We start from the raw sequence: 26,565 nt of genomic DNA, 5'->3' as shown, positions 1-26,565 counted from the left end.
ATGGGCCATGTGCTCCTTCTACGCTGGGTCCATGGGCCCTTTCAAAGCAAGGGATTCTGGACACATTGGATTGCCACTGGAGTTTTCATGCTTCCCATTTTCCAAAGAGGACAGGTAGATACTAGTTGTGACAATGAATTGCTCTAGAGACCCTACTTTTTCATGTCAGAAACCATTTTTATTTATTTTAAAAGCAAAAATAGCACCCTCAGATTGATTAAAACCCCACCCTTCCCACCAAAATCCCAGTTGTAACACATATAAACAACTAATCCACTCTTGTGAAACTTCACTATGAGACATTTTAATGGAATAGTAGATGTTTGCATGTGCTACGTGATCAAAATGATATCTATCCTATAGTTCATGCCAGAGGACAGTTATGATGAAAGAAGTTGTACATCAGACATGACTCAGCAAAATACTGTGCAACATTGCCCTTAAAGTACACAAGGAATCCTATTTAAGTCATGGGAACTACACTGAACCTTAAAACAGGCTTCATTCTTGCACATCTTGCAAGTCTGGGGACTGTATGCACAAACAGTGAAATTACAGACCCACAGCTGAAAATCCCTAAATCTCTGTCTATGCAAGAGAGGTGAAACCCTACTTTTATCACTAATGCCTGAAAACAGTAATGTACATATATTCGTGAACTGGTATTCATCTAGCACTTTGGAAAGACTGGTATTTATCATTAAAACTATTTATACAGCTGGAGGAACACCAACTGAATTCTGTATGATGCTCCAGCAACATGTCCTATCAAAACCAGTTGCTTCTTGAATTTATCTTGCCTAAGCAACAAATGCCATTTAGGGACAAACAATTTCATTCAGAATAACTGCACTAACAAAAACATTCAAGAACTCCTAAGTTCCCTCAGCTGGTCTCCAGCTCTCCCCAGTTGCCACTTTTTGTTCCCAGAGTACAATCCCTCGACAGGATCTAGGTTTGTTCTGTGGTCCTGGCCACTTTTCCTTTCTTTACATTTTCTTCAGAGTGGTCACGCTTCATCTTCATTTCCATTGGATCGTCTGCATCATCTATGACAAAAAGGAAACAAGAATTAAAATTTGCACTTTCTCCGAGTTCAGTGCTACAGCCAACAACAACAAAGCAGGCAAAGTGACAAGGCACACAAGGAAAAGTGTGTGGGAGTTGAGTCCAAAAAATGAGAAATGAGTCATCATTTCCATATCTCCAAGAGCAACCAGGGCAACATTTACTTCCCTTCACCACAGGGTTTGAGAGAGAACTGCCAGCATAAGCTAGTTCTATCTGTAGCACTCTACAACCTGCAGGATATAATAACACGCACAAAATTAGGAACAAATAGCTCCATCTGGCCATGCAAAATAATGCAGGAGTACTTGGGACTCCCATCAACTGCTGCACGATGGATTTCTGTAACGCATGTGAGGTTGCTACGGCCTTACTGTTTAATACAAAAACACTGTTTCCACTTCTCGCATGGGGCTCTTCCAAGGCAAAGAGCTCAAAGAGTCTAGGTTTTCGGATTTTCTGCAATTGGAAATATCTAATCAATTTTGGTCAGCCTGAGCATTTCAGCCTTATCTGGTAACTACTGGCTTGCTCTACAGATGCTTAAACCATTTAGAAATTAAGGTCAAAAGGTAAAGGTCTTGACTCCCTTCTCTCAAAGACTTTTCGCTCATTTGTGGACAATAGGAATCTCAAATATCTCCTGTCACAGAGCCGAGAAGACTGTCATAAAACGGGAAGGAATGAAGGAGCTATGCCTAGCAAAACTGCGGCTTGGGAATCACGTGCATGCAGACCAAGGGAAGTTCTGTGTTGTAGAGAAGGTCTGTTTCTGGCAAAGTGTTTCTCTAGCAGGTAGAAGCCAGCTGCCATCCTACAAGAGCTAAAAGAAAAGGGACACTGATCCCTCTGGGTGTCCGAAGGAAAAAATGTTCCAACTCATAACTAGAGTGACAGGAAATAACTTGTTTGGAACCAAGTCCCAGAAGACAAAACCAAGCCCAAATCCATCAGTTTTCCAAAGAAGGCCTCTGCACTGCAGCACACTGGACACACAGTGCTGCAGCACCTCTTACCTCTCGTGAGTTGGGCTGTTCTGTACTGCTCCTCTCTGACCTGTTTCATCAGCAGCAGGTTGTGATCGCTGACTTCCTTGTGGTTCACCATTGGGAAGGGGTAATCTTGACCTGATACAACAAACAGGCAGCAGTGATTGCAGCACAAGTCGGTGCCACTTCACTGATCTTGCACCAGAGCAAGAAAGCAGCTTTTTCTAAAATATGAGGTATCCAAGATGGGCATTTCTGCAGGGTGAGCCACACTGCCCGTCTCTCTCCATGAGCTGTAAGAGCCGGGAGGTCCAAGTAGCTCCCATTTAGACATGAAGACAAATCCCTACATTAGATGCTCTAGGCCTTGGTTTCCCATCCATTCACAAGGATGAGGGTCCTGCCCTCTCCTCAAAGATGCATTAGAATAAGCCTGAAAGCACAAGGTACTCGGACACTATTTACAGACAGCCAGTGTCCAAGACAGAACAATGCAAAGCCAACAACTTGGGGTGATAAAATAGGCTTAGAACATGAAGTAGAAGCAAGAGAGATAGGACTCCAGTAAACAACATTAGAGGAGAATTGATGGAAGCTAGACTGTTGGATAAATCCACTTTAGAAGATAAACGGATTACTCACTGGAAGCATGTAGCTTCCACTTGTATATACTTATATCTCATGTATATACTTATTTCGGACAGCTGTCAGGAGCTGAAGCATTTACATGCTGTCAAAGTTACCTATGATACATCCTGCTTCCTTCTGCTCCTCTTCAGAGGCTGTCCAGGGTTCATAAATGTATTTGGAAGGAAAGTTCTTTAGTATAGGCAGGTACTTCCTACAAAATAGGAATAATACAGTGTTTTCTTTCCACAACCCTGTAGACAAGTATTAATGAGAAGTAAGAGAAGAGAAGTATAAACCAAAGTATAAGTATAGAAGTATAAGAGAAGTATAAACCAAAGTCGTGTTTACTCCTGATTGTCATATCAATACTACAATTAATGGTAAAGTTTTAATTAATTTTGCAAAAATAAACTATTTTTCTGTTCTGAAATCTCATAGTAATACCTTCCAAAAGTTAACTTTACAACAAAGAATAAAGCAGTTGATTTAAATATTGTTTCAACTTGGACTGTACCTTTTTTCTTGGTTTTCCACATTTTCACTGTCATTTTGTCCTAAAGTTTCTTAAATTTCAAAAACAAAACCCAAACTCTTACAGAGTGGGAGTCATTTCCTACCTAACTCTGTCAGCATGGGCTTCATCTGAACAGGAGGAACAGCTAGATGCACCATGAGGGGGAGGAGACCAGGGGAAAGGAGTTATTTCCTCAGACAGACATCAAGACATCCTACTCCTGTGGAAGTTAGGCTGTAAAACCACCCACTAATTATGAGCAAGGCTAATCGGTACCTTTACCGCAACAAGGAGATAATGGCAGTAATTCCATAGATAACTCGTTTGATCAATAGACATCAGCTACATCTCGAAGAGACTAATGTTATTTCCATTCTAAAAATAAGGACACCAAGGCTTAGAAGTGAATGTGACTCACTGAAAGCAGAGTGGGAAATAAAACCCACGCTTCTCTTAAGTGAGAAACAACTGGAGCAGGGGGAACTGTGAAAATCTTTGCAGAAGTTGTCTAGGAAAAGAGGTCGGCCAGCGACTGAACATGGGGCAGGAGGCAATGGGCGCTCACGAACCGACGCAATTCCCCTCTAAGTTATCACCTGCAGGACCACAGGTTTGTCTGTTCACCTGTTCCTTTGTCTGTTCACCTGTTCCTTGGCCTGTTTCCTTACGCGTTAAGCGGACCGTGGCTACGACCCGTGTTCCACAAGGGCTTGTGCTACATGTTGACGAGTTTCTCTGCTCGGGCTGCAGGAGGGAAGCGCTACCGGAGCGGACGGCGCCGCAGATCTCCCTACCGGATGTAGTGTCCCTGCGGGTCCGTGCGCTTCCCAAACCGCACGGGACAGAAGATGCGCCTGTACTGGTGGAAGAACGCGCTGGCCGACAGCCACATCCAGTTCCCCGCATTGATGCTGTAGTCAGCATCTAAAAGCATCTCTTCAAACACCTGCATTTTGGGGACAGGAAGAGGAGAGAGAAAAAAAAATGAAATGGCTCCTTATGTGGCCAAAAGACAGGCTGGGAGATGAAGGATGGAGGCTGCTGCTAAAAGGACAGCAGGCACTGGGCTGAGCTACCCCTGTCACACAAGGAACTCTCTCCAAATCTCTCCAGTTTTCCAAGAGGAAGTCAAGGAGGACACAAGGAAGCCATATTCCAAAGGTCTGGCTCTGACACCTGCTATGGACAGTGCATCACTGTCATCCAAGAGCATTGGGCCTTAGGGATGGGAATGACCTCTCACCACTGCGTCCAGCACTGCAGAGCTTCCATTTCAGTGAAGGACTTTGAAGTAACAGTTTTATAAACCATGAGATTTCTAGGGAGGAACAGTGACATATCATTATTCTACAGTGCTTCTTCCTACAGCCAAATTCACATTTTTGCAGGGATTTCTCATAATCAGCCAGAATAGAGAATTACATAATGAAAAGGGTGATTGGGGAAGCAAGCAAACAAAAAAAAAAAAAAAAGAGAGAGCAGATGGGAACCTTCATGCCCTCTTCCCAGCTGATCCACAGGTCCCCTCGGGTCAGGAAGCAGGCAGCAGCATGCCGAGCAAGGTGGTGAATCCAGCCTTCCTGGCGCAGCTGGGTCATAATTGCGTCAATCCATGGAAACCCCGTCTGAGCCTGAGATGGGAAAGAAACATCAGCCTTCCAGCACCGGGCTTTGTTGCACCAGTTCCCCACACACTGCTCTAAGTCCCGTCTCAAGAGGCCAGCACGGAAGAATCCCGGATAATGGAAAAGCTCCAAACCAAACCATAGCAGCTGGGGCCATGCAGTTTGTTACCGTTTTCCATCTGTGGAGCCTCTCTGCATCCTCATACCAGTTGATCTGAAGGCAAATGGGGTTCCCAACCATTTTGGTGAAGTTTGGTGTTGCTGATGCCACCGTGTAGAAGAATTCCCTCCACAGAAGCTGTCCTTGGAGTGACACCGGAGGCAGAGAATGATGTTTGGACTGCAAAAGATGCATCAGAGCACCAGTCCAGGCATATCATTGCACTTCCACTTATTTTGTACATACCAAACCCATAAAATAAAGATGAATAATGACACCACAGGCTTTACAGCACTTCAGCACGAAAGCCAAAGAACTCAAGATGTGAGGCAATACTTTCTGCACCAAAAACAAGGGAATCTGAGCTCACTAGACTCAGTATTTCCTCAAGTGCTCTCAATCCAGCTTTCAGTGCAGAATCACACTGCAGTGTTTTGAGACCCAACATACATTTATCAACATGCAAACTGCTCGGCTAGCTGAATTCAGGTGTCTCAGCCCCATCTCAGATACCCCTGGGTTGGTTCCAAACATATTTTCTTCTTAAGAATCAAGATTTCAGAATATGATGTCAGCTTGTGCTACAGTTAAAAGATTTAAGATGAAAACACACAGTCTAAAAACTCATTAAACACCAGGCTGACACTTTAAAATGCTTTTATTTTAGCTCAGCTTTCCTGAGATTCCCTGCTGTTTCCAGCTGTCATTGTTGCCTATTTTTCATATTTCTAGAACTTAATTAAGAAAAGCCTTACACAATTATAGGTGTTTCACAAAACCTATAAAGGTACTTCACAGATTTTTTTAGGACACGGTGAGAAAACATTAGTAGAGCAGCATTTTTGTTTGCAGTAGGTATCCACCTGCTGCACTCAAATTATTTCAGTGTTAAATCCCAGCATCACATCATGCCAGACATGTAGGAGCATTGTGTTTGCTTGACTCTAGTCAAATGTTTGCTTACCTGAGCATAAATGTTTGACAACCTATAAAAAAAGGTGCGAACCGACAGACAGCCCAAACTGAAATATGGGCTCAGGCCTGTGGTGCTTGGAAGAAGGGAATTTGGAATCGTTCGTGGCTTAGTGAAACTTGCCACCCAGCCCTAAAACAAAAAGAGAAATGCAGGGTTTAAGCAGTGCAAAGTGATACACATCCAGCAATAAAACAGGGAAAAGCTCCCAGCTATCGGCTTCTTCAATGCCACATATGGAAAGCAGCCCTATCGCCTAGGCCACCAACAAACATTGTCCTCAAGGATAACAAAATCTTGAGGCCAGGTTGCCATCCTCTTCTAAATACACCAAAGGCTCTTCAAAGGATTCCAAAGGATCTCCAACAAGCTCAGCCTCCTCCAAGCCCAGCTTCAAGGCTGTGTCCCACGGTCTGCGTGTGCTGGAAAGCTCTGTGTTCCCCAGCGAGCTGGGTGATTTTGTGTGACAGGAAATAGCTCTCCAGGTACAAGAGCACCACCTCAAGATATTTTACACTTTATTAAATTAGGAGCAGGTAAAATGCCAGCTTCAAAACTGCCATCGCCAAGGCGGGTCTGGCCTTTCAGGAGCTGAGCCCTGGCAGGGAAAACCAGAGATGGAGCAGAGGACAGCGGGGCCAAGTGGCTTCTTGCGGTCAATGCAGCCACAAGCAGGGGGGAGTCTGACACTAACTGGAATCAGCCCGGAGCCACTAGCTTCACACACAACATCAGGACTGACCTGGTTCATCAAGTGCTGCTCCAGGCGCTGCAGCCCTTCAGTCTCCCCTCCTTTCCAGGGGGAGAGGCTCTCCGTGGGGATCTTCAAATCCACAGGGAGAGGCACTCTGTAATGCTCAGCCAGGCACAGGTCAGGGGGCCTACATCTCCTAATGTGAAAGAGAAGCTTCTTTCAAAGAGGGAACCAGAGCCAAAAGGGGGAACAGACCCCTGCCCACTCCACATGCCGAGGGGATCTCGGTCACAGCACACTCAGAGGAAAGCGGAGCACAAGCAGAGCCAGAAACCCCAGGAACTTTCCTTGGGGAAGAGCGAGCTCTTTCTGTGACTACTCCAGGCAAGCAGGAATCAAAACAGACCTTCCAAGACACCTGGGTCCAGGCCAAGCGGGCCAAGAAAAGTTGTGGCACGAAAGGCCGCAGCACCGAATTGGGCCCTAGCCTAAACTGGAGCAAGAGGAACAACCCAGGGAGGCGCCTGTGCAGACTGGGCCTCCACAGCTCAAACCTGCCTCTGGCTTCTCATCGGCCACGTCAGGCGGGAGCTGGGAGGCCCCTTCTTTCCAGCTTCCCACAACTGCCACCTCGTGTGTGAGAGCTGAGAGGCCCCTCCGACTCGTGACATAAACACGGGGCACGAGCGCTGCCCCCAAGGGCCTGTCCCCCTCCAGCCCTGTGTCTGTGGGGAGAGGTGGCGCTGGCAGAGGCTTCACAGCGCACACAGCAGAGCAGCTCCCCGTGCCACCATCCCAGCTGCTTCTTCCTAACCGAGGCAGCTGCTCTCCTGGCCCCAGCCAGTGGCTTCCTGCTCTCCTGTGCCTCTGGCTTGGAGCAGTCCCCTCACTTCTCTTCTGCAGCCACAGCTGCTGAGGCTTCTCCAAGGCCCCTGCCCCCTGTGAGGCTACCAGGGCACCAAAGTGCAATTTTCCCCCTGCAAAAGACAGAAGAGAAAAAGAGGGTTGGGAGAGTTTTGGCAGCATCCCAACTTCTCGGCAAGAGATCAGGACAAACAGAAATCTTTCTACCCACCTGGAAAAACTGAGCTCAGCTCTGGTGCAGACACCTACAGAGGAAGGGACCAGTGCAGCTCTCGCAGCACTGGCCTGCCAGGAAGCACACTTATCTCTCATCATCAGTTAAAAAAAATAAAATTAAATTTTAAAGTGTGGGAATAAACAAATTAGGGGGAAAAAAAAAAACAGTGCAAGAAATTCCAGAAACTGATCTATCCCAATCCTTGCAGGATCTTATTGCTCAACTGTCCTGCCCCAATATTTCCTCCCGTGGAATCACTAACCCCTCCTCATGCAGGGCTAAAATAGACCATCCTCGACTTAGAGCTTCGAGTCCTGAGAGACACGAGCTTGGTCCATCCTTCCCACACCGGAGAGGGGAGGAGAGAAGACAAAACTGGAAGGGAACAGCATAATTATCCCACCGAACTTCCCACATAGAGCAAACCACCCAAGTCCTGCCTTGAACCTGGGATTCGTCGCAGGGCTAGAGAAAGGGACCCATGATCCTTTAGCCAGCCCTCTGTTAAACTTCTACGTAGCTGTAAAAGTTTGTCTAAATGTGCCTCACAAAAGCTGAAGTTTTTGGACATTGTCACCTCTCATCTGCTCTGCCCTCCCGCTAACAGAAGCCTAAAGGATAAGCGTCATATTCCCTGTGTGTATAAATCTATAACCCCCCATGCATAAAAATAATGCAGCGTAACATCGAAAGCACACAATTATCATTTAGCTAGAGCTCTTCTTGCGGAAGGAGAAGGCCTGCTATTCCTGCTGGCTCGGTGTTACTCACTGGAAGTCTTCAGCTGCAAGGTTTCGGGCCGGCACCTCGGGGTCCCCAAGCAGAGAGAGAACGTGGAGAAACCGCTTGTACGTTAACGGGGCAGTCCCACCATTCAGGTCCAAAATCCTGAATAAAACAACATCGTTTTTCACAATAACATAGACTAAGAGGGAGACTGGAACTGTCAGTGAATAGGAAGGCAGCAGTACAGGCTGGAACAGCCCCAGTTTGTAGGTGTGAATACAGAAGTGATGGATTTTTATTTGTTCAGTTACAAGAATTAGAAACTTTCCAGGACTGCAGTGTTCAGATTGCTTGAATTATTACTGATTTACCTTCCAATTATTCTTAATTTGTGCCTTCAGTCATTTGGGTCTGAATAGCATCTAAACAATGAAGTTGTTTAGAAAGATCAAAGCAAAGAACATACAAACACATACAGACACAAAATCATATAAAATCCTGTTAAATGTGTAGGAGAATTGCTTTCCTTCACTCTGCTTAAAGGAGTGGCTAATGTAAGGATTTGATGTGATTTAAAGTGTCAAAATGGGGAAAAAAAAAGTCAATGAACTCCTTATGTTCAAACCACAAACCAACATCCTAACATGCACCAAAACTACTCACATTTGCTTGCAGCAGAGCAACACAAAAAAGTTCTCCTGCAAGCAGTACCAGGCTTATCTGAAAACTGTACCCTGTTTTCTCCAAAGCAACACCTGAGTATCTAGAAGAACCAAAACAGTTGCCTTTTTCTGCCTGATAGTTGTTAAATCTACAATAAACCTTCAAGACACCTCCTTGGTGCCGGGGCAATCACGTACCGTTGGGCATCATAAAGACTGTGGCTGATCAAAGAAAGCACTTTGAATCCCAACTCTTCCCCTAGACTTCGTATTTTGGCCTCCATCTCTTTGTAAAACGGCTCCACCTCCGCATCCAGAGTCACCTGCGTGATGTTCCACTTCTTGACATGATCTCGAAGGACAGACTCGTACTCTCCTTGAATAACCAGTAAGCAAGAGCCCAGGTGTAACAAGTTTTTTTGCAGATTCTCCAGGGATTGCAGCAGAAAATGCCAGCGCAGAGCCCCTATGTTCATCACGGACATCATGAAGGGCCTGTCCAGGATGTAGATGGGGTACACGGCCTCCGAGGACTCCAGCGCAGCCAGCAGCGTGGGGTTGTCGTGAAGCCGAAGCCCCTTGCGGAAAAGGTGGATGGTGCGATGAGGCATCCCGGGATCTGTCAAAAGAGAAGGGGAACCGTGGTCTTTTGGGATTCCCAATCTCCATTAAAGACCAAGGCAATTAATCTTTAGAAACAGAGCTCTGAGCAACACTCAGACCTTCCCATGGGAAGTCTGTTCTGTAGTAAACTTTCATGAGAGAAGAAAGCAGAAACGGGCCCAAGCTGCTCCTCTCCAGCACACACCTACCCACCAGCTCCCGTCATTCAGGAGCTCTCCTCACCCTGTAGCAGGGCTGCATGGCAATAACTGCGCAAAACCACCCCCTACTCTAACACCAAAGCTGAGGGGAGGCCTAGCCCCCACTCATGTCCCTTTGAACTACTTCAGCAGAGCTCAAGGAACTTGCAGGAGGCCCCAGCTCAGCTCTCAGAGCTGCCCCACCGCTGCCCATGGGGCGACAGAGTCAGCGCAAGGAGCAGCCACGACCAGCACCTCGGCCTTGTGCCTGCGACACCTTCCCGGCCTGCTCCTTCCACCGCCTCCCCACGGCCACGCGCAAGGAGGGAAGCTCCTTGCCCAGCAACAAGGTGGTCTTTCCAGCAATACAAGGAGAAGAGATTAGATTAGCGCGGAAGCACGCAGTATTCCACAGCCAACCTGCTCTGCTCGCCAACTAGGCGACCACGCGCTTGCTCAGCCCACAGCCAGGAGCTTGACCGGCCCCACAGAAGGTGGTTTGGGCTCTGCGTCGAGTCTCGTTTCCCGCACTGAAGCCAACAGGGAGGAGACCCTGGCACCTCCCTGCCAGCTCCTGGTGGAAGGACAGGAAAAACGAGGCGGCTTCTCCCGCTGCCTGGTGCCCTGCTGGCGTTTTGGGCTTGCTGATCACAGCGAGAGCCCCCAGATGGTCCCCACGTCCATGAAATTGCCCCAGCGTGGATTCCGGAGTTGCTCCACACAGCCTATGGGCCCGCTGCCAGGACAGGGCCCTGGGTGGGTCTGCAGGGTCATCCCACGCACAGGGTGCCAGGGCCCCGTGTAGCCCATGGGCCACCACCAGCATGGGGCAGGAGCAACCAGGGCCCGGGGGCAGTTCTGGGGGCTCCTCATGCACAGGGTAACGGGAGACCCCCTGGGCTGGGTTGACAGAGGGGGACCTGAAGGAGCCACCCCCAGGCTGGGATTTATCCCTTTTATCTTGACATGGAGGCTGCTCCCCCTGCCCACGTTACCTCTGGGAATGGGAAATCAACAAATGCACCCGGCGCCCCGCTCCTCTCCGAGCTGCAGGACTCGGCCTCACCGTGGGGGTCACTGGGCCCTGGTGACGGCTCCGCGGGGGGAAGGAGCCCCCACGACGGCTCCCGCCGGGCAGCGCTTCCCGCTGGGCACCGGGGCCGCGAGCAGCGCCCGCCGAGCGCAGCAGCCTCCCGCGCTGCTCCCGGCGGCGGTGGGAACGCGGGGACAGGCTGGGACACGCCTGGAGAGCGGCACATTGGCACGCGTCGACACGCGGGGCTCAGTGTCAGGGGCGACCGAGGGTTTCATGCTGCAGGAGGAGGAGGAGAATGAAGAGGAGCCCAAGGAGCTCCCAACCGCCTGCACAGCCCAGGCTGCCCCAGGAAGGAGAACTCCAAGGGCCGCAGTCCCCTCTGCAGCCGCGCTCCCGTTTATCCCATCGAGGCATGGCCTGCTGGCTGAGGAAGCAGCGGTGACATCCTGGCAGGGGTGTCACCCAACTGGCAGGTCACCCAGGCACGTTGTGCGCCGGCTCCGCACACGGTGCTTGGGGGCCCCCGAGGTGAAATCACCGTCACTGCGGAGCGGCTGAGCGGCGCTGCGAACCCAAAACGCGCGTTATTCCCGCACCAGCCCCACTGCGGAACCCGGTGCAGACAGGATGGAGCCGAGGGCAGCTCTGCTCGACCTCCCCGGAGCAGCGCGGGACGCGCGCGGGGACCCGGGGACCCCGGCCCCGCGGCCGCTGCCCGCGTTACCTCCTCGCTCCGGCCCCGAGTGCCGCGGGGACCAGGCCCGGCCCGTGGCCGCCTCGGCCGCAGCTTATGTAAGGGCGGCTCACGGGGGCAGAGGAGGGGCCTGACGCGCCGGGCGGCCCGGGGGGGGCCGGGACGGGGGAGGGCCAACGCCGCTTTATTTTGGGTGGTTTTGGGGTGTTTTCCCGCCGCGCTGTCAGCGTGGAGGGGGCAGCGCCGCGGAGCCAGCGCCCCCGCCCCCGCCCCCGCCCCCGCGGCCGCCTCCCGCCCAGCCCCTGGGGGCGGGGCTAGATTAGACCCCGCCCCCTCCGAGGCGCGGCCCTGCCCTGGGCGCGTGGCTGGCACCGCCTCCCGCGGGGCTCCTCCAATGGCGGCGCGGCCTCCCGCGGGGCTCCTCCAATGGCGGCGCTCTTCCACTTCGAAACCGGGCGCCCGCCGCGGGGGGTGGGATTTATTTTTGCCCATTCAGCGCCGCTTTTGCTGGGCGGGGGCGGAGGCCGCTCCGGCGTTGCTAGGCAGCGGGGCCAGGGCGCCCTTTTCCGCCAGCCGCCGCCGTGGGGAGGGGTGAGGCCGGGAGGGGTCCGGGCTCCGGGCTCCGGTCAGTCGCGGGGTTCCGGGGGGGGGCGGGTCTTGGCCATGGGCTACTGAGGACGGGGAGGAGGGTCCTGGTCATGGCGGGGGAGGCGGGGAATGGGGGCTCCGACGTGGGGGGAAGCAGGACGAGGGGGGAGGGGTGCGTTGATTCGTAGCGGGAGGGTTAGATACGTATGGGGGGCAGGGGAGGGGGGCCTCACAGGAAGGGGTAGATACATGGGGGGGGCGAGTCAAGGAAGGGGGGGCCTCGCTGTGGGAGGAGGGAGTCACTGGGGGGGGGGCAGACTGGGGACTGGGGTCCAGCCCATGGGGGGGTGGGTGTTTAGGCTGAGGGGAGCCCCCAGCCCGCGGCGAGGGGGGGAAGGTGAATGCGGGGGGGGGGGGGCATTCACCCCCCTGGCGCTGGAGGGGGTGCTGGGGTCAATGTCCACACGTCCCCGCAGGCCCCGCCGCCGCTGCCGTCCCGCCGGAGCCCGGGATGCAGAGAGCGTCGCGGCTCGCGAGGGAGCTGGCGCTGCTGGCGGCCGAGCCGCCGCCCGGGGTGACCTGCTGGCCAAGCGAGCAGCGCCCGGGCCAGCTGCACGCCCGTACGTGGGGCCGGGGGCTGCGGGGGCTCCCCTCGGTACAGCTCAGTCCTGCCCTTCAGCTCAGCAGAGCATCCAGCTCTAACCTCGGCCTCTGCTCCGCAGCGCGCAGGCGAGGGGCAGGTTTATCCCTCGCCGTGGCCGTGGGAGGCGCCCGGGGCTCCTGTCTCGGCACCTCTGGGGCGCAGAGCACAGTTCAGCTCTCCCCTTAGCACCGTTTCATCTAGGGCTTTTGGCACAAGCTCATCCTCAGCTCTGCCAGCGAGAAGGAACGTTAAAAGCAGCAGCGTTGGACGGTTTAACCGTGCCCTAAACGCTTCTCTGCCTTTGTGCAAAAGGGCACCTCTTGGCCCCGAGCATGTCCTGGGCCCTCTCGTGTCCTCCAGCTGCTGATAAATCACAGCCCGTAGACTGGAAGCTGCTCTTTGTCTCCTTCCAAAGTTGAAACTGGCACTTGCAATGGCAGAAGGCATCTAGAGTTGGCCAAAGTGTGAAGAGAAAAGCTCAACCTAATTATATTTTCTTTTTCTTTTTCTTTTTTTTTTTTAAAGAGATTTTAGGAAGTGCAGACACACCATATGAGAAGGGAATATTCAACCTGGAAATAGTTGTTCCTGAAAGGTAAGTGGGCAGTGGCATGAAATTACTCCAGCAAAGTCGGTAGCATAGCGTTTTTTCCTTCAAATATACATTAACTCGTGAAAGATGTTTGGGATAAGTATGCTAAAGAGCAGGATTAGCTTATTGGACACAGAGTGCTCCTGCTTGGGTCTTTCCTTGAGCCTCCTTGCAAAGAATGTGCCGATTAGCTCTAACTTAACTGCATCGCTTCAAAGCTTCCGGAGAGGTAGTTCAGCCACGAGCAGGCCTCCCTATGCTGCTTGCTTCTTCCTGAAAAACCATCTATGTACGAAGTGATGGCTGGGCACAGCTGAAAGCCTCCGAGTGGCCAGGCATAGCGCTGCTTCCTCCGAAAATCTGTGGGAAAGGGCATCACTTAGCGCATGGTGGGAGAAGGAAGCGATGCCACTGCTTGGCTGATGTAGCAAATGGAGTACAGCACACAAACACATATATATATATATGTATTTTTTTTTGATGCTTATCCTTTGTAGATACCCATTTGAGCCCCCAAAGATTCGCTTTCTGACCCCTATCTATCATCCTAACATAGACTCCGCTGGAAGGATTTGTCTGGATGTTCTTAAGTTACCTCCACAGGTAAGATAGTGCTACCTGTGCAAGGGTAAGCGAGCCCAGAGAGGACACCGAGCTCCTTATCTTTTGCCTGTAAAAGCCTTATTAAATGTCTGCTGCCACTGACTTACGTACATAGGGACACACGGGTGAAGCTCGCGTGAGGCATCTCCTTTGTTTCGAGGCTGGAACGTAGCCAGCGGGTGTTAGGTAGCCCTCTGGAAAGCCAGACTGGATGTCCCAACACTGACATGGCACAGATATGTAGGGCACAACCTGTGGTTCTCTGCTGGGCTTCCTCAGCAAGGTGGAGCTGTGTGTTGAGAATAGACCAGGTGTTTTGAACCGTTCCACTTCCCGCAGGTTGTTCCCACCGCCGCTGGGCGCGTGGAGGCGGGGGAATGCCGGGGAAGCCGAGGTTTCCCGGGGAAGCCGAGGTTTCCCTAGGAAGCCTGTGCGCAGGTTGCTTCCTGTGTAACTGCTTTTCTCGCCCTGTTTCTGCGAAGGGTGCGTGGAGGCCATCCCTGAACATCTCCACGCTGCTGACCTCCATACAGCTGCTGATGGCGGAGCCCAACCCGGACGACCCGCTCATGGCAGACATCGTACGTGAGCCCCTCGCTTCCCCTCCCGGGTCCCTGCACACGGATTTGGCGGAGCAGCACGCCGGGCTCGGGCCGGCCTTCCTTTGCTCACCCGGCATTTGCGCGCTGGTGGATTACACTGGCACCATTCCGACCTGGGTCAGGCCTGTGCACGTGATTGCCTTTCTCCTCAAGCAGCCAGGACATGTGATAGCTCATGCCAACAGTGGAAAAAGAGACCAAAATGGGCAACATTCCTCTTTTTTAAGTGGATTGGTGCTTTGCATTGGTGACTGTAGCGTTTTGGGGATGGTTGTAGTGTTTTGGGGATGGTTCTAAAGCCAGACTTGAGTATCAGCCTCTCCGTATCTCGCACTGCATGATGCTGGTATTAACTCAAGTCTCTTGTCTTTGTCCTGCTCCCTAACATGTAGTCCTCAGAGTATAAGTACAACAAGCAGCTGTTCTTGATCAATGCCAGAGAGTGGACTAAGAAATACGCGAGCCAGCAGAACAGGGTAAGAAACATGACGCTGTCGCTGCTGCATTTGCAGTTTCTTCCCTGAATTTGCCTCTCTCAAAATAATTTTGTGAGTCTCTCCTAAGCAGCTGTCTTTCCTCCTGCCCTCCCTATTCTTGGATGGTGGTTTTTATTATCCTTATTATTTTTTTTTAAAAGATGAGTAGCTTCACTTTGCAGTATCTCATGTAGTGACTGAAGCCTGTGGATAGAGGAGGGGAAGCAGGTGTCTCCTTTGCGCCCCCCTCTAGGGGAGATCCTTGGGGCTCTCACAGCACATGGAGGGTGACAGTCATACAACGTCTTCCCTTCCCAAGGGACTGGGGAAGGCATTGGCCTTTTGGGAAGTTTGATCCAAGGCAGGGCTCTGTTCCAGCCTCTCCTGTTGCCAGGCAAATACTCAGCTCGCTGGGAAGAGCTGGGCTGAGTACCTGTGAGTTGGTAACAGCAGGTGGAGCTGCTGCCTTGGCCATGGAGCAGCTTAAGTGGCATTTCTGCTCCCCAGACCCTCCAGCTAGGTGAAATTTCCATCAATTTTCCACTGCGGTTGTGCCTTGGGCTCAGCTAATGCTGTTTTCCTCCCCTTCTTACTGCAAACGTCTTCTCCAACACTGACTAGTCTCCCCAATTCCCAGTGGAATGCAGCCTTCCTGCTGTCACCCTTCCTATTTTCTTGTCTCCATCTGTACCATGACCTGTCTCACAGACTCGTAAAAATAAATTGCATTTAAGCAGGAATAAAGCTGCTCTGAAAAGTCTCTGGAAGCTCCTGTTCAGGCCTTCTCCTTTGCCTGGCTGTTTTCTCTCCCTGCAGCTCATTTGGATGAGGTGCTTTCTCTGAAAGGAATGGCTTGGTTTGGTTTTTGCTTATAAACCTGAAAGCTCCAAGGCTGGTGCTCGCTACTCCAACCCTGCCAAGCACATTGGCCAGTACTGCTGCGAGGTGACAGAAGGACAAAACATGAAGAGACCTTTACAGTAGCACACACAGCCCCATGGAGACCTAGCTCCTAAATGTTTCTAGCACAGACAAAACTGCTTTTTTTGTCAAAAATGTCCCTCTGCTTTCCTTGTACTTGTGAAATCTCCTGTGGCCGCTACTGTGGCTGGATGTACTGTTCATTTCCCCTTCCCTAAATTTCCAGCAGTGGGAGCAGGCTAATTAAGGGCTTCTGCATAAACGCTGGAAGCAAAAACATTCTGGTCTTTGTGGAGCGCAGGATGTTCTGAGGTGCGCACACCCACGCAGCGCTGGGAATACGCAGCGGAGCTGACAGCTTGTAAAACTGAATTATTCAAACCCACTGCTTGTATTTCTTCTTATCTCAGGCATCCAAAGCTTTGGAAGAGAAGACAAACCAAAGTGAAACCAGGACCCAAGAACCTATCGGACCAAAAAGAAAAGGGAGTAATATTGTTGAGAAGGAGAAGAAATCTCGCCTGGATCCTTAAGCGGTTTTCGTGGCTGTGCACTGTTCTGTTCTTTTTAGAGCTTTATTTAGCTATAATTAAATCTTTGAATGGCTCTGTAGCAGTAGCCAGTTTAATTTTCTCTGTTTCCTACCTTTTGTGAATAGTTCTCATAAATAAAACACAGCTTTAATTTATTTGCATTTCTCTTCTGGTTTGTCACGCTGCAGAAAGCAAAGCTGGAAAAGCCAATTCGGCTTTCGATCTCCAGCGCTCCCTTGGAGGGAGGAGGATGGGATCGAGCGCTGCGGCTCCCCGCGTGCTCCCTCTGCGTCAAAGCAAGCTGAAAGCAGAAGCTGAACGGGAGACGCGTGTGAGCTGGTGAAACTGCGGAAACTCTTCTCTAGTGAGACTGCAGGGTTGTCCGTGAGGAACATTTAACCTGTGTCCTCTCCAAGGAAAGCAAGTCCTCAGCTGACCACGGAGCAGCTGCAGGACTCCAGGCTCCTGCCTGCTGGGGGAAACAACTCCAGGGTTGAAGGGAAGAGCTGGGCTCTGATGCACAAAGGGAGGGAGAGCCCCGGGCTGCTGCTGCACCCGCAGGGGCCGGGAGCAGCGTCCTGCTCAGTCAAAGTTGTAGTAGAGGCAAAAGGCGAAGAACATGGCGAAGATCTGCAGGAGGAGCGGGGAGCCGTCACCTCCCTGCCAGGGCCCTCGGCGCGGCTGGAACGGGAGCGCGCGGGGGCTCCAGGACCCCAGGGCAGCTGCTCCCGGCTGCATCGCTGCAGGGCCGAGGGCTGGGGCTGCCTGCGCCCGCGGGCCGGGCGCTGCGCGGCGAAGGCCGGGAGCGCAGAGGCACCGCCTGCCCCGGCCCGCGCCGCAGTCGCCTCCTGCCGCCCCCGAGCCAGGAGCCCTCCCTCCGGCACCCTCTGCTCGGCTGCGCGCAGGCCGGGGACATGTTCACATCTTGCCCTGGGGACAACCCGAGCGGTGGCCGCAGGAGGCGCCGGGGCTCCAGATTCGGCACCTCCGAGCGCAGAGCCCCAGCAGGGTGACCGGCTCCCCACACGCTCCCGGGTTACACCTCAGTACCTCGATGGCCAGCACGGCCAGGCTGCTGGCCCCGGGGATGGACGTGTATTTCTGCAAGGTCCCGCTGATGGTGGAGAAACAGCCCTACGGTGCAGGGAGAAGACTCAGGGGCTCCCTTGGGCTTCTTGCCTCCCGCAGGGAGCTTTGGAGAGACGCTAAGGTCTGAGAGAGAGCAGGATGGCGCAGAGAGCGCTGCAGTGGGATGGGATGAGCCGGAGATTTGGGAACTTTGGTGCTGTGGATGCCGCCCAAACCTGCTCGTGGATGTAGCCCGGGCTCCTCTGGCGGCAGCGCTCCCAGCCCAGCAGCTCGCCTGCCTGCAGGAGCCCATGGCGGGTGCAGCACGCCCGCGGCCAGGGCGAACCTGGCTGCAGCTCCTGGAAGCGGGACCCATTCCCAAAGTCCTCAGGCCCTGAAACGCCACAGCACGAGAACTGAAAGGGAAGGGAAAGGCTGTCAAGGTGCTGCCAAACGCCACGGGCTTCGCTCGGGGAGGGCATCGCCCCGTGCAAGCGGGCACGCTCGGCTGCTCTGTGGGGCCCGTGAGCAGGTTCCCCGTGCACAGGGTGCCCCTGAGGCAGGGCCCGTGGGTGCTTCCCGGCCCTCGGCAGCCCGGTGGCCACCCACCGTGATCATGACGGTGTTCCAGGCCGTGGAGAAGACTTCTGCATCCTCATCCCCGCAGTAGTTCCTCCGCAGCTCAGCCAGGAAGAGCTCTGGGCTGATCTGCAGGATCCAGGTGCTCTGCAGGTGTCCCAGGACCAGCCCCAGGTGTGGGGGCCACAGGGACCCCTGTGCCCACCCACACCCAGCACTGCCCCAGCCCGGGCATCGCCCCTGCGAGGGGACATGGGGATCCCTCTCCGCCACAGGGCAGGGCCAGCCAGGCTCAGGGTGGCCCCGAGGTGCTCGCAGTGAGGGTGAGGGTGAGGCAGGACATCCCCGAGCTGCTCCTGCCTCGCTGCCAACAGGCTTGGGACCACGCGTGGGATGCCCGTGCCGGGCACCGCGGCCGGGCGAGGGGACGGTACCTCTTTCCAGTGCACCAAGAAGAGGACAGCGCCCACAAGCTGCGTGACGAAGACGAGGCTCACGAGGATGAAGAACTGGAAGGCAGAGAGATGGACGGGTGAGAAACTGGCCCAGCCCCAAGCACACCTCGCTCCGGCTGTTCCTGCCTGCGAATATCCCCTCTGCCCCGAGACCGTGACCAGAGGCGCACAGCGAGCGGGACCAGCGTGCAGCTTGGGGGAGCATTAAAAACAGCAGGGAACAGCCAAGAAATTATGGCAGCTGTCTCGGAAAAGACATTTCCAAGCTCACCTGGTGCTGCTCCCCATCCTGCGGCCCCCAGCATCCTGCAGCACCCCACTCCCCCACGACGCCCCACGGCCGGGGCACCGGCCCGCGCGCTCCCCGCGGCGCCGCTCGCTCACCGCCAGCAGCAGCGGGCGGCTCCGGCGCAGGGCCCCGCAGCAGCCCAGGAAGCCGAGCAGCGCCAGGGCGATGCCCACGGCCAGCAGCAGGTAGGCGCCCGCCCTCAGCACCGCCTTGGCAGCCACGATGTCCTGGAAACCAGCCGGGTCCACGGCCACCCAGACGCCCACACCTGACAGGCACGTCCCCCCGGCCTGCGGGACACGTCACAGGCAGCAGGGACCAGACCTTGGGGATACTTGGACGTCTCCTGGGTCACCTCCCACTGCGGCCACCTATGTCCTGAGCCTGGGAGAGCCCCAAGTCCCAGGCAGTGGCTCCACTCGGATGGAACCGGCCATCCTGGCACCAGCTGCCCTTATCCTGCCCCCCCAGGCCCCGGGGGACTCACAAACACGAGCACGTTGAAGATGAACATCAGGTACTTGACGCAGCTCAAGACGCCCATGGGGACGCCGGGGAGTCCCGCGGCGGCGCCGTCCGTCCCTGTGGAGGGGAGAGCAGAGCCCGGGCCCACGGCCGGTCCCGGCACCCACCCTGCAGCCCGGCTGCGGCAGGAGGCTGCACCTGCCTCGCCGTGGTGGGAGACACATGGGGACAGGCTGGGAAAGGGCTGGAAGGAGCCCGTCTCCCAGCAAATGGCTCCCCGGGCAGCCCCACGTGTGGAAAGGGGCTCAAAGTCCCCATATCCTCCCTAGGGATTTGGGAATGGTGCAGCATCCCCCAGCGGAGCTGAGCCCTGTGCCCCCCCAGCCGCGTCCGCAGGGCACCCCGCAGCCCTGCAGCTCTGCCCGCATCCGGCTGCTCCCCAAAACCGCTGCAGCCCCCGGGCACTCACCCGACAGCGGGGCACCCAGGCACCACCAAGCAGCTCCGGGACCGAGCGCGCCTCTCCGTGACGAAGAGGTTGGCAAATCCCCCCCGTCCCGTGGGAGCAGCCCCCCGAGAAGCCCCGGCCGGCAGCGCCATGAATCATTGATGGGCAACAGGATCCGCGTTGGGCGGGGAGGTGGCAACAGGGCCAGGGAGGCTCCCAGGAGCTCAGGTCACCCACGCTGGCCCGTGGCCAGCAACGAAAGTGGAGCTGGCGGCGCCCCAGGGATGGCGGCCACAGCAGCGGGGGCTGCCCCGGGGGAAGCGCCGGCCGCGGGGCTGCTCCCGCCAACCGTCGCGTCGTGCCCGGCCCGAGCGGCCACCCTGGCGCAGGCCCCGGGCCTGGCCACTGCCATGGCGGATTCGCGTTGCCGTGGTAACAGGGCAAGTTGTCATGGTGACGGGGCGCGTTGCCATGGCAACGCGCCCCCCTCCCCCCCGTTCATCAGCAGGCCCTCGGGCCCCGGATGTCGGTTCCGCTCCCCCCCCCCCCCGCGCTGAGGTGTTGGGACCCGCCGCCCCCGTCGCCGCCATCACGGGACTCCCGGCGGCGGCGGCGGCTCCCCCGGAGCCCAGGGGGCGCCCGCTCGCTTGGCCACAGAGCGGCGCCGCCGGGCTAGAGCGCCCCCCCCCCCCGCCGCCCCTCGTCCAATCAGCGCGGCCGGCGGGGCGGAGAGAAACAGCGAGTGACGGAAGCGCTGGCCAATCAGAATAGGAGAGACCCTAGCCCCACCCCCTTCACTGGCGTCCTCCCCGGCAGGGCGGGGCGCGGCGGGCCGGAAGCGGCGCTGGGGGAACGGGCTGCTTCCGGGGCCGCTGTCACCGCCCCTGCGCGGGATGTAGCGGCCGGTGAGCGCGGGAGCGGGACGGGGCCGGCACCGCCACCGGCACCGCCACCGGCACCGCCTCTGCTCCCCGCCCCGCCGCGCGGCGCCTCACGGACGCCGAGGGCCCGGCCGCCGCCGTCGCCGCCGCCGCCATGACGTCGCGCAAGGCCGCGGCCGCGGCGCAGGGCGGCGCGCTGGGCGGCGCGGGCGGGCGCGAGCGCGCGCAGCTGGAGCTCGCCGAGCTGGGGCCGCTGCTGGTGGAGAAGCGCGAGCGCGGGGCCGCCGCCGCCGTAAGGGCCAGCCCTGCCCGCGCCCGGGGAGTAGCCTGGAAACGCGGCCTGAGCCCGTCAGCGGCTCGGAGCCCCCGGGGCTGCCCGAACCTGCCCCTGTCCCGCGGCCCCGGGCTGAGCTGGGGGGGGTTGGGGGATGCCCGGGCTCTGCGGCCCCCCAGGATGGGAAACACCTTCCCGAAGCGGCTACAGGAGAGGAGAGGAAAACGGGGCTTGTCCTTGTGGGAGAGCGCTGGGAAGGCCGGGCATCCCGGCGAGGGGCGGGCGGCCTCCCCGGGAACAAGTGGGTTCTGGGGCTGCAGCCTCCCCCGCTCCCATCCCACCCCTGAACAAGAGCAAATCTGGGATTAGCGGCCGAGACGGGTAAGACAGGAGCGCGTTGTGTAAGCGCCGGTGACCGGCGGGGCCTGCTCATCCCCCCGGGGGCTCCCAGGGAAGCCTGGCCGCTCTCCGGGGCTCCCGTTTCTCCGCGCAGCCGGAACGGGCTCCTCCCGGCGCTTCTCCCTGCAGGCCGAAGAGCAGCCGGGGCCGGCAGCCCGCGAGGAGGAGGAGGAGGAGGTGGTCCGGGTGCTGACGCTGCCCCTGCAGGCTCACCACGCCATGGAGAAGATGGAGGAGTTCGTGTACAAGGTGCTGGAGCTCGCGGTGGTTCTCCTGGTCCTGGGAAGGAGAGGAGCCCACGGGCCCCGGGGTGGTGGGGAGCGGCTCTGCCCGCCCTCTGCTCCCTCCTGGCCGCGTCCCTGAGGAGCAACGTGGGAAGTGGGTGGCAGCAGCCAGGAGGGCTGCGGTGCTGCCGGCTCTCCCGAGCACCAGCGCTCAGCCCCGGTGCGGGTGAGCGATGGCAGAGGGCGCAGGGCGGCTCTGGCACCAGGCTCCGACCCTGCGGGCAGCTCCCTGCCACGGGGAGCAGAGAGGGGCTGGGGTGGGAAGCACAACGTGCGGATCATGGCCCCTGGGGAGGCTGCTGCGAGGCCCCTGCGGGATGGGGGTGGTTTTGGGGGTGTCTGAGGCTGCAAAAGTGGAACCTCCTCTTCCAGAGCAGAGTTATGGGGCCCTTTTCAGCCCCTCGTGCAGGGGAGGGTTGCGGTTCTGCCCCACGTGCAGCTCTAAGCTCCGCGAGCCCTTGGCGAGCGCTCGGAGCCCTGTGTTGCAGGTGTGGGAAGGGCGCTGGCGCGTGATCCCCTACGACGTGCTGCCCGACTGGCTGAAGGACAACGATTACCTCCTGCACGGACACAGGCCTCCCATGCCCTCCTTCCGAGCCTGCTTCAAGAGCATCTTCCGAATACACACAGAGACGGGCAACATCTGGACACACTTGCTAGGTGCCTGCAGGGGGCTCGTGGCTGGCTGGCCGCGCGGTGCTTCCAGGGGGCCGCAGATCCTTCCAGGGCCGGTTCCGCGAGTGCTTGGATCCAGCCTTTCACCTTGGATCCAGCCTTTCACCTTGGATCCAGCCTTTCACCTTCTCCCTGCGCCACCACAAACACAGCTTGACCTGGGGCAGCTGCAGCCTGGGGCTCTGGGGAACAGGACAGGACAGTGCGGAGGGAGGAGGGCACTTCCTTGCAGGAGCAATATGTTTGCCTCGTCCACATCCCTCCTCTGCCGACGCCGGACGGGGCCCGCTGGGCTGCCCTGGTCCTGCCTCCCCTAATGGTCTGTGGGTTCCGTGTCTTGTCCGCAGGTTTCGTGCTGTTCCTCTGCCTGGGGATCCTGACCATGCTGCGGCCCAACATGTACTTCATGGCTCCCCTCCAGGAGAAGGTGGTGTTTGGGATGTTCTTCCTCGGAGCTGTGCTGTGCCTCAGCTTCTCCTGGCTGTTCCACACTGTCTACTGTCACTCGGAGAAGGTCTCCCGGACGTTTTCCAAGTGAGTCGGCGAAAGGGCGGTGGAGCGATCCCGGAGGCAGCCTGTGCTTCCCCCGGCGTTTCCTCTTGGGAAGTGCTGCGCTGCCGGATCCCGCGTGGCGAAGAGCCGGAAGGAGGGAGAGCTGAGTGAATCCAGGGATTTGGGGGCAATTCAGCTGGCCCTGGCAGTGCAGGGGCACCTCAAGGCTGCTGACCCTAAAGCCCCCCGAGGCTGCGGGTCTGCGAGGACGGGCACCGCCGCGATCCCCACGGGGCCCAGGGCCTTCAGGCCTCTCATGGCAGGGAAACGAGAGGGCAGGGGGAGTCTCAGATCTATGGGACAAAAAAGGGGACCAGGGAGCTCCCAGTTTCCAAGGGGGTTTCAAAACCTTTGGTTTGGTCCCTTTGGTTGGCTTAAAATCCAACTGGAAAACAACGAAGTGGGATTGCCAGCCAAGGGGTCGTGTTGGGCCGTGGCCGGAGCCGCTCTCCGCGGGGAGCGCATGGGGGAAGCTGCTCCCGGAACGAACCCGCAGCCGCTTCGTGGTGCGGGGAGCGGTCGCAAGGCCCTGGCTGCGCCCCGGCACACGCGGATGCCCCCGGGGTGTTTAGAGGTGCGGGAAAACCCGGCCAGTCTCCTCTGCACAACCCGCCGTGTCCTGTGGGCTCACGGCTTCCAACCCGAGAGGGTCGCGGTGCCCTGAGCGGGGCCGTCCTTGCAGCCACGGGGAGGGCACGGCCGCCGCGGCGCTGACGGGGGGTAGCGCAAGTGGCTGCGTCTTGGGGTGAAACAGTCCCTGGGCCGATAGATGGGAAGCGCTTGGCTCAGAAGAGCAGCAGCCGAGTCCATAGGGGCAGGGCCTCCTGCTGCGGCGGCTCAAGCACACGGCCCCTCCGGGCGCTTCCTGCGGATCCGGCAAGTGCCGTTTGCCCCTCGCGCTCCTGCCAAGCTCCACTTACACCTGCCAGAGGAGCTGGGATCTTCTCCCCCTCTCTTTGTGGGCAAGAGCTGCCCGTGCCCCTTCTCCCGCTGCTCCGGCTCTTGTTTGCCTTCGTCTGGCAGTTCCGTTAGGGCGCAGACAGGGTAGTGGATACCGACCAAGGGGACACGGGCTGGGGACTAGTTTCCAGGCTCCCCCGTAACTCTCTGTCTTTGCACCCAGGTTGGATTATTCAGGAATTGCACTGCTGATCATGGGGAGCTTCGTCCCGTGGCTCTACTACTCGTTCTACTGCTCCCCGCAGCCAAGACTCATCTACCTCTCCATCGTCTGCGTTCTGGGCATCTCGGCCATCATCGTCGCCCAGTGGGACCGGTTTGCGACCCCCAAGCACAGGCAGACGAGAGCAGGTAGGAGAGTCCTGCGCGTGGCTCCGCTCGGAGAGCTGCTCCCCGGGGCTCTGCCCAGCCGGGATCCCGCAGTGATGCTCGACGGGGCTCCCCAAAACACGTGTGGAATTGGTCCCTGCTGAGCACCGCACTGCCCCGCAGCGAGGGGTCTTCTGCTGCTGCTGTCTGCACGGCAGGCCCTGGCGCTCGGCGCTCCTGAGTTTTGGAGCAGGCAGAGTTTAAAAATAGCCCCGTTAAGTGGTGGTTGGGAAGCCTGCGCCGCACGAAGCCGCTTTCTCTGAGAAGGGCTTTGGCAACGCGAAGCTACAACTCAGCCAGAGAGGAGCAGAGGCCTCGTCCGCCCCACTCGGGGACCTGCCTCCCCGGAGGCTGCGGCCGGGCGCTGCTCTGCAGCTCCTGGGGTTGAGGTGTCGCGGCTGCGGCCTCCAAAACGGCTCCCAGCAGGTGAAAGCCGCTTCGCTGAGCGCCAAGAGCCCTCTGTGCAGCGGGAATCCCACGTTTAGTGAAGGATGAAGAGCCTGGGGCTCGAGGAGTTGGGGCCCGGGGTGAGGGTGTGCGGGGGGAGCGGGCGCGAGGCCGGCCCTGCCCGCGCTCATCTCTCGTCGCCCCCCAGGCGTCTTCCTGGGGCTGGGGCTGAGCGGCGTCGTGCCCACCATGCACTTCACCATCGCCGAGGGCTTCGTGAAGGCCACCACGGTCGGCCAGATGGGCTGGTTCTTCCTCATGGCCGTCATGTACATCACGGGCGCGGGGCTCTACGCCGCCCGCATCCCCGAGCGCTTCTTCCCGGGCAAGTTCGACATCTGGGTGAGTGTGGGAGCAGGAACGCGCACTTTGCTCTGCCCCGGCATGGAGACCCGCTCCAAGGGCTGTTTTTTAATTACTTTTTGCTTCCTCCCTCTCAGTTCCAGTCTCATCAGATCTTCCACGTGCTCGTGGTGGCCGCGGCCTTTGTCCACTTCTATGGTGTCTCCAACTTGCAGGAATTCCGTTACGGACTCGAAGGCGGGTGCACAGATGACTCTCTGCTCTGAGAACAGCTGGTGATTTTAGTACAAGCTTCCTAAGTGCTTTTTAAATTCTTGTCTTTGCTAAAAAAAAGAAAAAAAATCAAAGGAAGACTCAAAACTGTTCAGATTTTTTTTTTCTTTTTTTCCAAAAAAAAAAAGAGAGAGGAAAAAGAAACAGAAAAATTCTTATTGAAGTTCCTGTTGACCAAATCCTCCCCCTTTCCCATGCACTTTGCTGGGGCTGAGAGGAGGGGCCGGGGGCAGCCTGGCCGCGCGCTCCAGCCTCGCCGCCTCCCGCCGGTTCTCGCTGTGCCGGAGTCACCCACTCGGTCCGGGCATCCCATTCCCGAAAGGAAATGGAACCCCCTGCTCCTGGCACAGCCCTGCTGGGCACCGCAGCGCGCAGAGGCCGGAGCTTTTGCATATCCCTCTGCAGCAGCGGTGCCTTCCTGGGGCTGCCCCGCAGCCCCTGGCGCTGCTGCTCAGGGCACGGGCACAGATTCATGTAACTTAAGTTTTAATTGTCTTTTTTGTCGTTTTTTTTTTTTTTTTTTTTTTTCCTCCTTGACAAAGTAATGTAAACATTAAATGAGAGAATATTTAATATTTAATACTGAGCTTTAAGAAGACTTGCTGCCACCACAGCGCGCTCGGCTCCCTGGCGGTCTGTGGGTAGTGAAGGAAGGACAGTGTTTTAGGAGAACATAGAGCTGCTGTAGCCGATTGAAATAAAAAGGTCAATAGTTATTGTCGTGCCGGCCGCGTCCGTCTCGTTTCTTGGGGGCTCCGGGCGGGTGTGGAGAGCTCAGCTCATGCCCTGTCCTGCACAGGCTGAGCGGGAAGCGGCTCCCGTTGAGTCACGGTTCCCCTCCCCAGCACCATCCCTGAGGATCGGTTGGAGGTGCAAGAAACAGCCGGGTAAATAAAACCCTCAAACTGGGCGTCAGGGACCCCAAAGACCTGGGTGAATAAACCCCTCAAGCGGTTCCTGTGTTCCTGCAGCCCAGGGGCTTGGGCAGTGCTGGAAAGCTCTGATTCCCAGGGAGAGAGCACAGAAAAATCATGTGCTTAATAAGCAGGGGAGGCACCACTGAGTGTAAATCATTCTTAAATACCCATGACTGGCCCCTTCTTGGGGCCGGGAGCCCACCCCAGAACAGGAGGGACATAAAGTCCCCAAATTGTCTTCCCTCTTTGCCCAAGGAATCGAGTAGCAAGGCACAACTTCCAGCTGCACAAACACCCAGATACACTGAGGGTTT

At 56.6% G+C, this 26,565-nt stretch overlaps 4 protein-coding genes across 4 annotated transcripts; 2 read left to right on the top strand and 2 right to left on the bottom strand.

The window, feature by feature from the left end:
• Positions 1 to 906: 906 nt before the first annotated feature.
• LOC104576850 (cryptochrome-1) lies at positions 907 to 11,699 on the bottom strand. The gene is made up of 11 exons (XM_010224255.2): positions 11,686 to 11,699; positions 9,321 to 9,741; positions 8,506 to 8,622; positions 6,702 to 6,849; positions 5,951 to 6,091; positions 4,996 to 5,166; positions 4,692 to 4,832; positions 3,996 to 4,147; positions 2,801 to 2,898; positions 2,085 to 2,195; positions 907 to 1,049 (listed from the first exon to the last, which is right to left on the bottom strand). The coding sequence occupies exons 2-11, from the start codon at positions 9,731 to 9,733 to the stop codon at positions 952 to 954; spliced, it is 1,590 nt and encodes a 529-aa protein (XP_010222557.2). The 5' UTR covers positions 9,734 to 9,741; positions 11,686 to 11,699; the 3' UTR covers positions 907 to 951.
• Positions 11,700 to 12,754: 1,055 nt separating this feature from the next.
• UBE2T (ubiquitin conjugating enzyme E2 T) lies at positions 12,755 to 16,692 on the top strand. Its single transcript, XM_088539839.1, has 6 exons — positions 12,755 to 12,898; positions 13,327 to 13,481; positions 13,976 to 14,081; positions 14,564 to 14,662; positions 15,076 to 15,159; positions 16,491 to 16,692. Exons 1-6 carry the CDS (start codon positions 12,755 to 12,757, stop codon positions 16,611 to 16,613), a joined length of 711 nt encoding a protein of 236 aa, XP_088395965.1. The 3' UTR covers positions 16,614 to 16,692.
• A 503-nt stretch (positions 16,693 to 17,195) lies between these two features.
• LOC104576849 (tetraspanin-18-like) lies at positions 17,196 to 19,679 on the bottom strand. Its single transcript, XM_088539805.1, has 7 exons — positions 19,492 to 19,679; positions 19,100 to 19,294; positions 18,695 to 18,769; positions 18,291 to 18,389; positions 17,918 to 18,097; positions 17,664 to 17,747; positions 17,196 to 17,243 (listed from the first exon to the last, which is right to left on the bottom strand). Exons 1-7 carry the CDS (start codon positions 19,546 to 19,548, stop codon positions 17,196 to 17,198), a joined length of 738 nt encoding a protein of 245 aa, XP_088395931.1. The 5' UTR covers positions 19,549 to 19,679.
• A 1,266-nt stretch (positions 19,680 to 20,945) lies between these two features.
• On the top strand, positions 20,946 to 25,421 carry ADIPOR1 (adiponectin receptor 1). Its single transcript, XM_088539804.1, has 7 exons — positions 20,946 to 21,090; positions 21,601 to 21,720; positions 22,244 to 22,415; positions 22,778 to 22,964; positions 24,106 to 24,293; positions 24,907 to 25,100; positions 25,199 to 25,421. Exons 1-7 carry the CDS (start codon positions 20,953 to 20,955, stop codon positions 25,325 to 25,327), a joined length of 1,128 nt encoding a protein of 375 aa, XP_088395930.1. The 5' UTR covers positions 20,946 to 20,952; the 3' UTR covers positions 25,328 to 25,421.
• Positions 25,422 to 26,565: the final 1,144 nt, after the last annotated feature.

This window comes from Tinamus guttatus, unplaced genomic scaffold (genome assembly GCF_059628265.1).
Source record: "Tinamus guttatus ecotype Peru unplaced genomic scaffold, ASM5962826v1 Tinamus_guttatus_pri_ptg000049l, whole genome shotgun sequence".
NCBI lineage: Eukaryota > Metazoa > Chordata > Aves > Tinamiformes > Tinamidae > Tinamus > Tinamus guttatus.
This window is presented reverse-complemented; position numbering and strand designations above follow the sequence as displayed.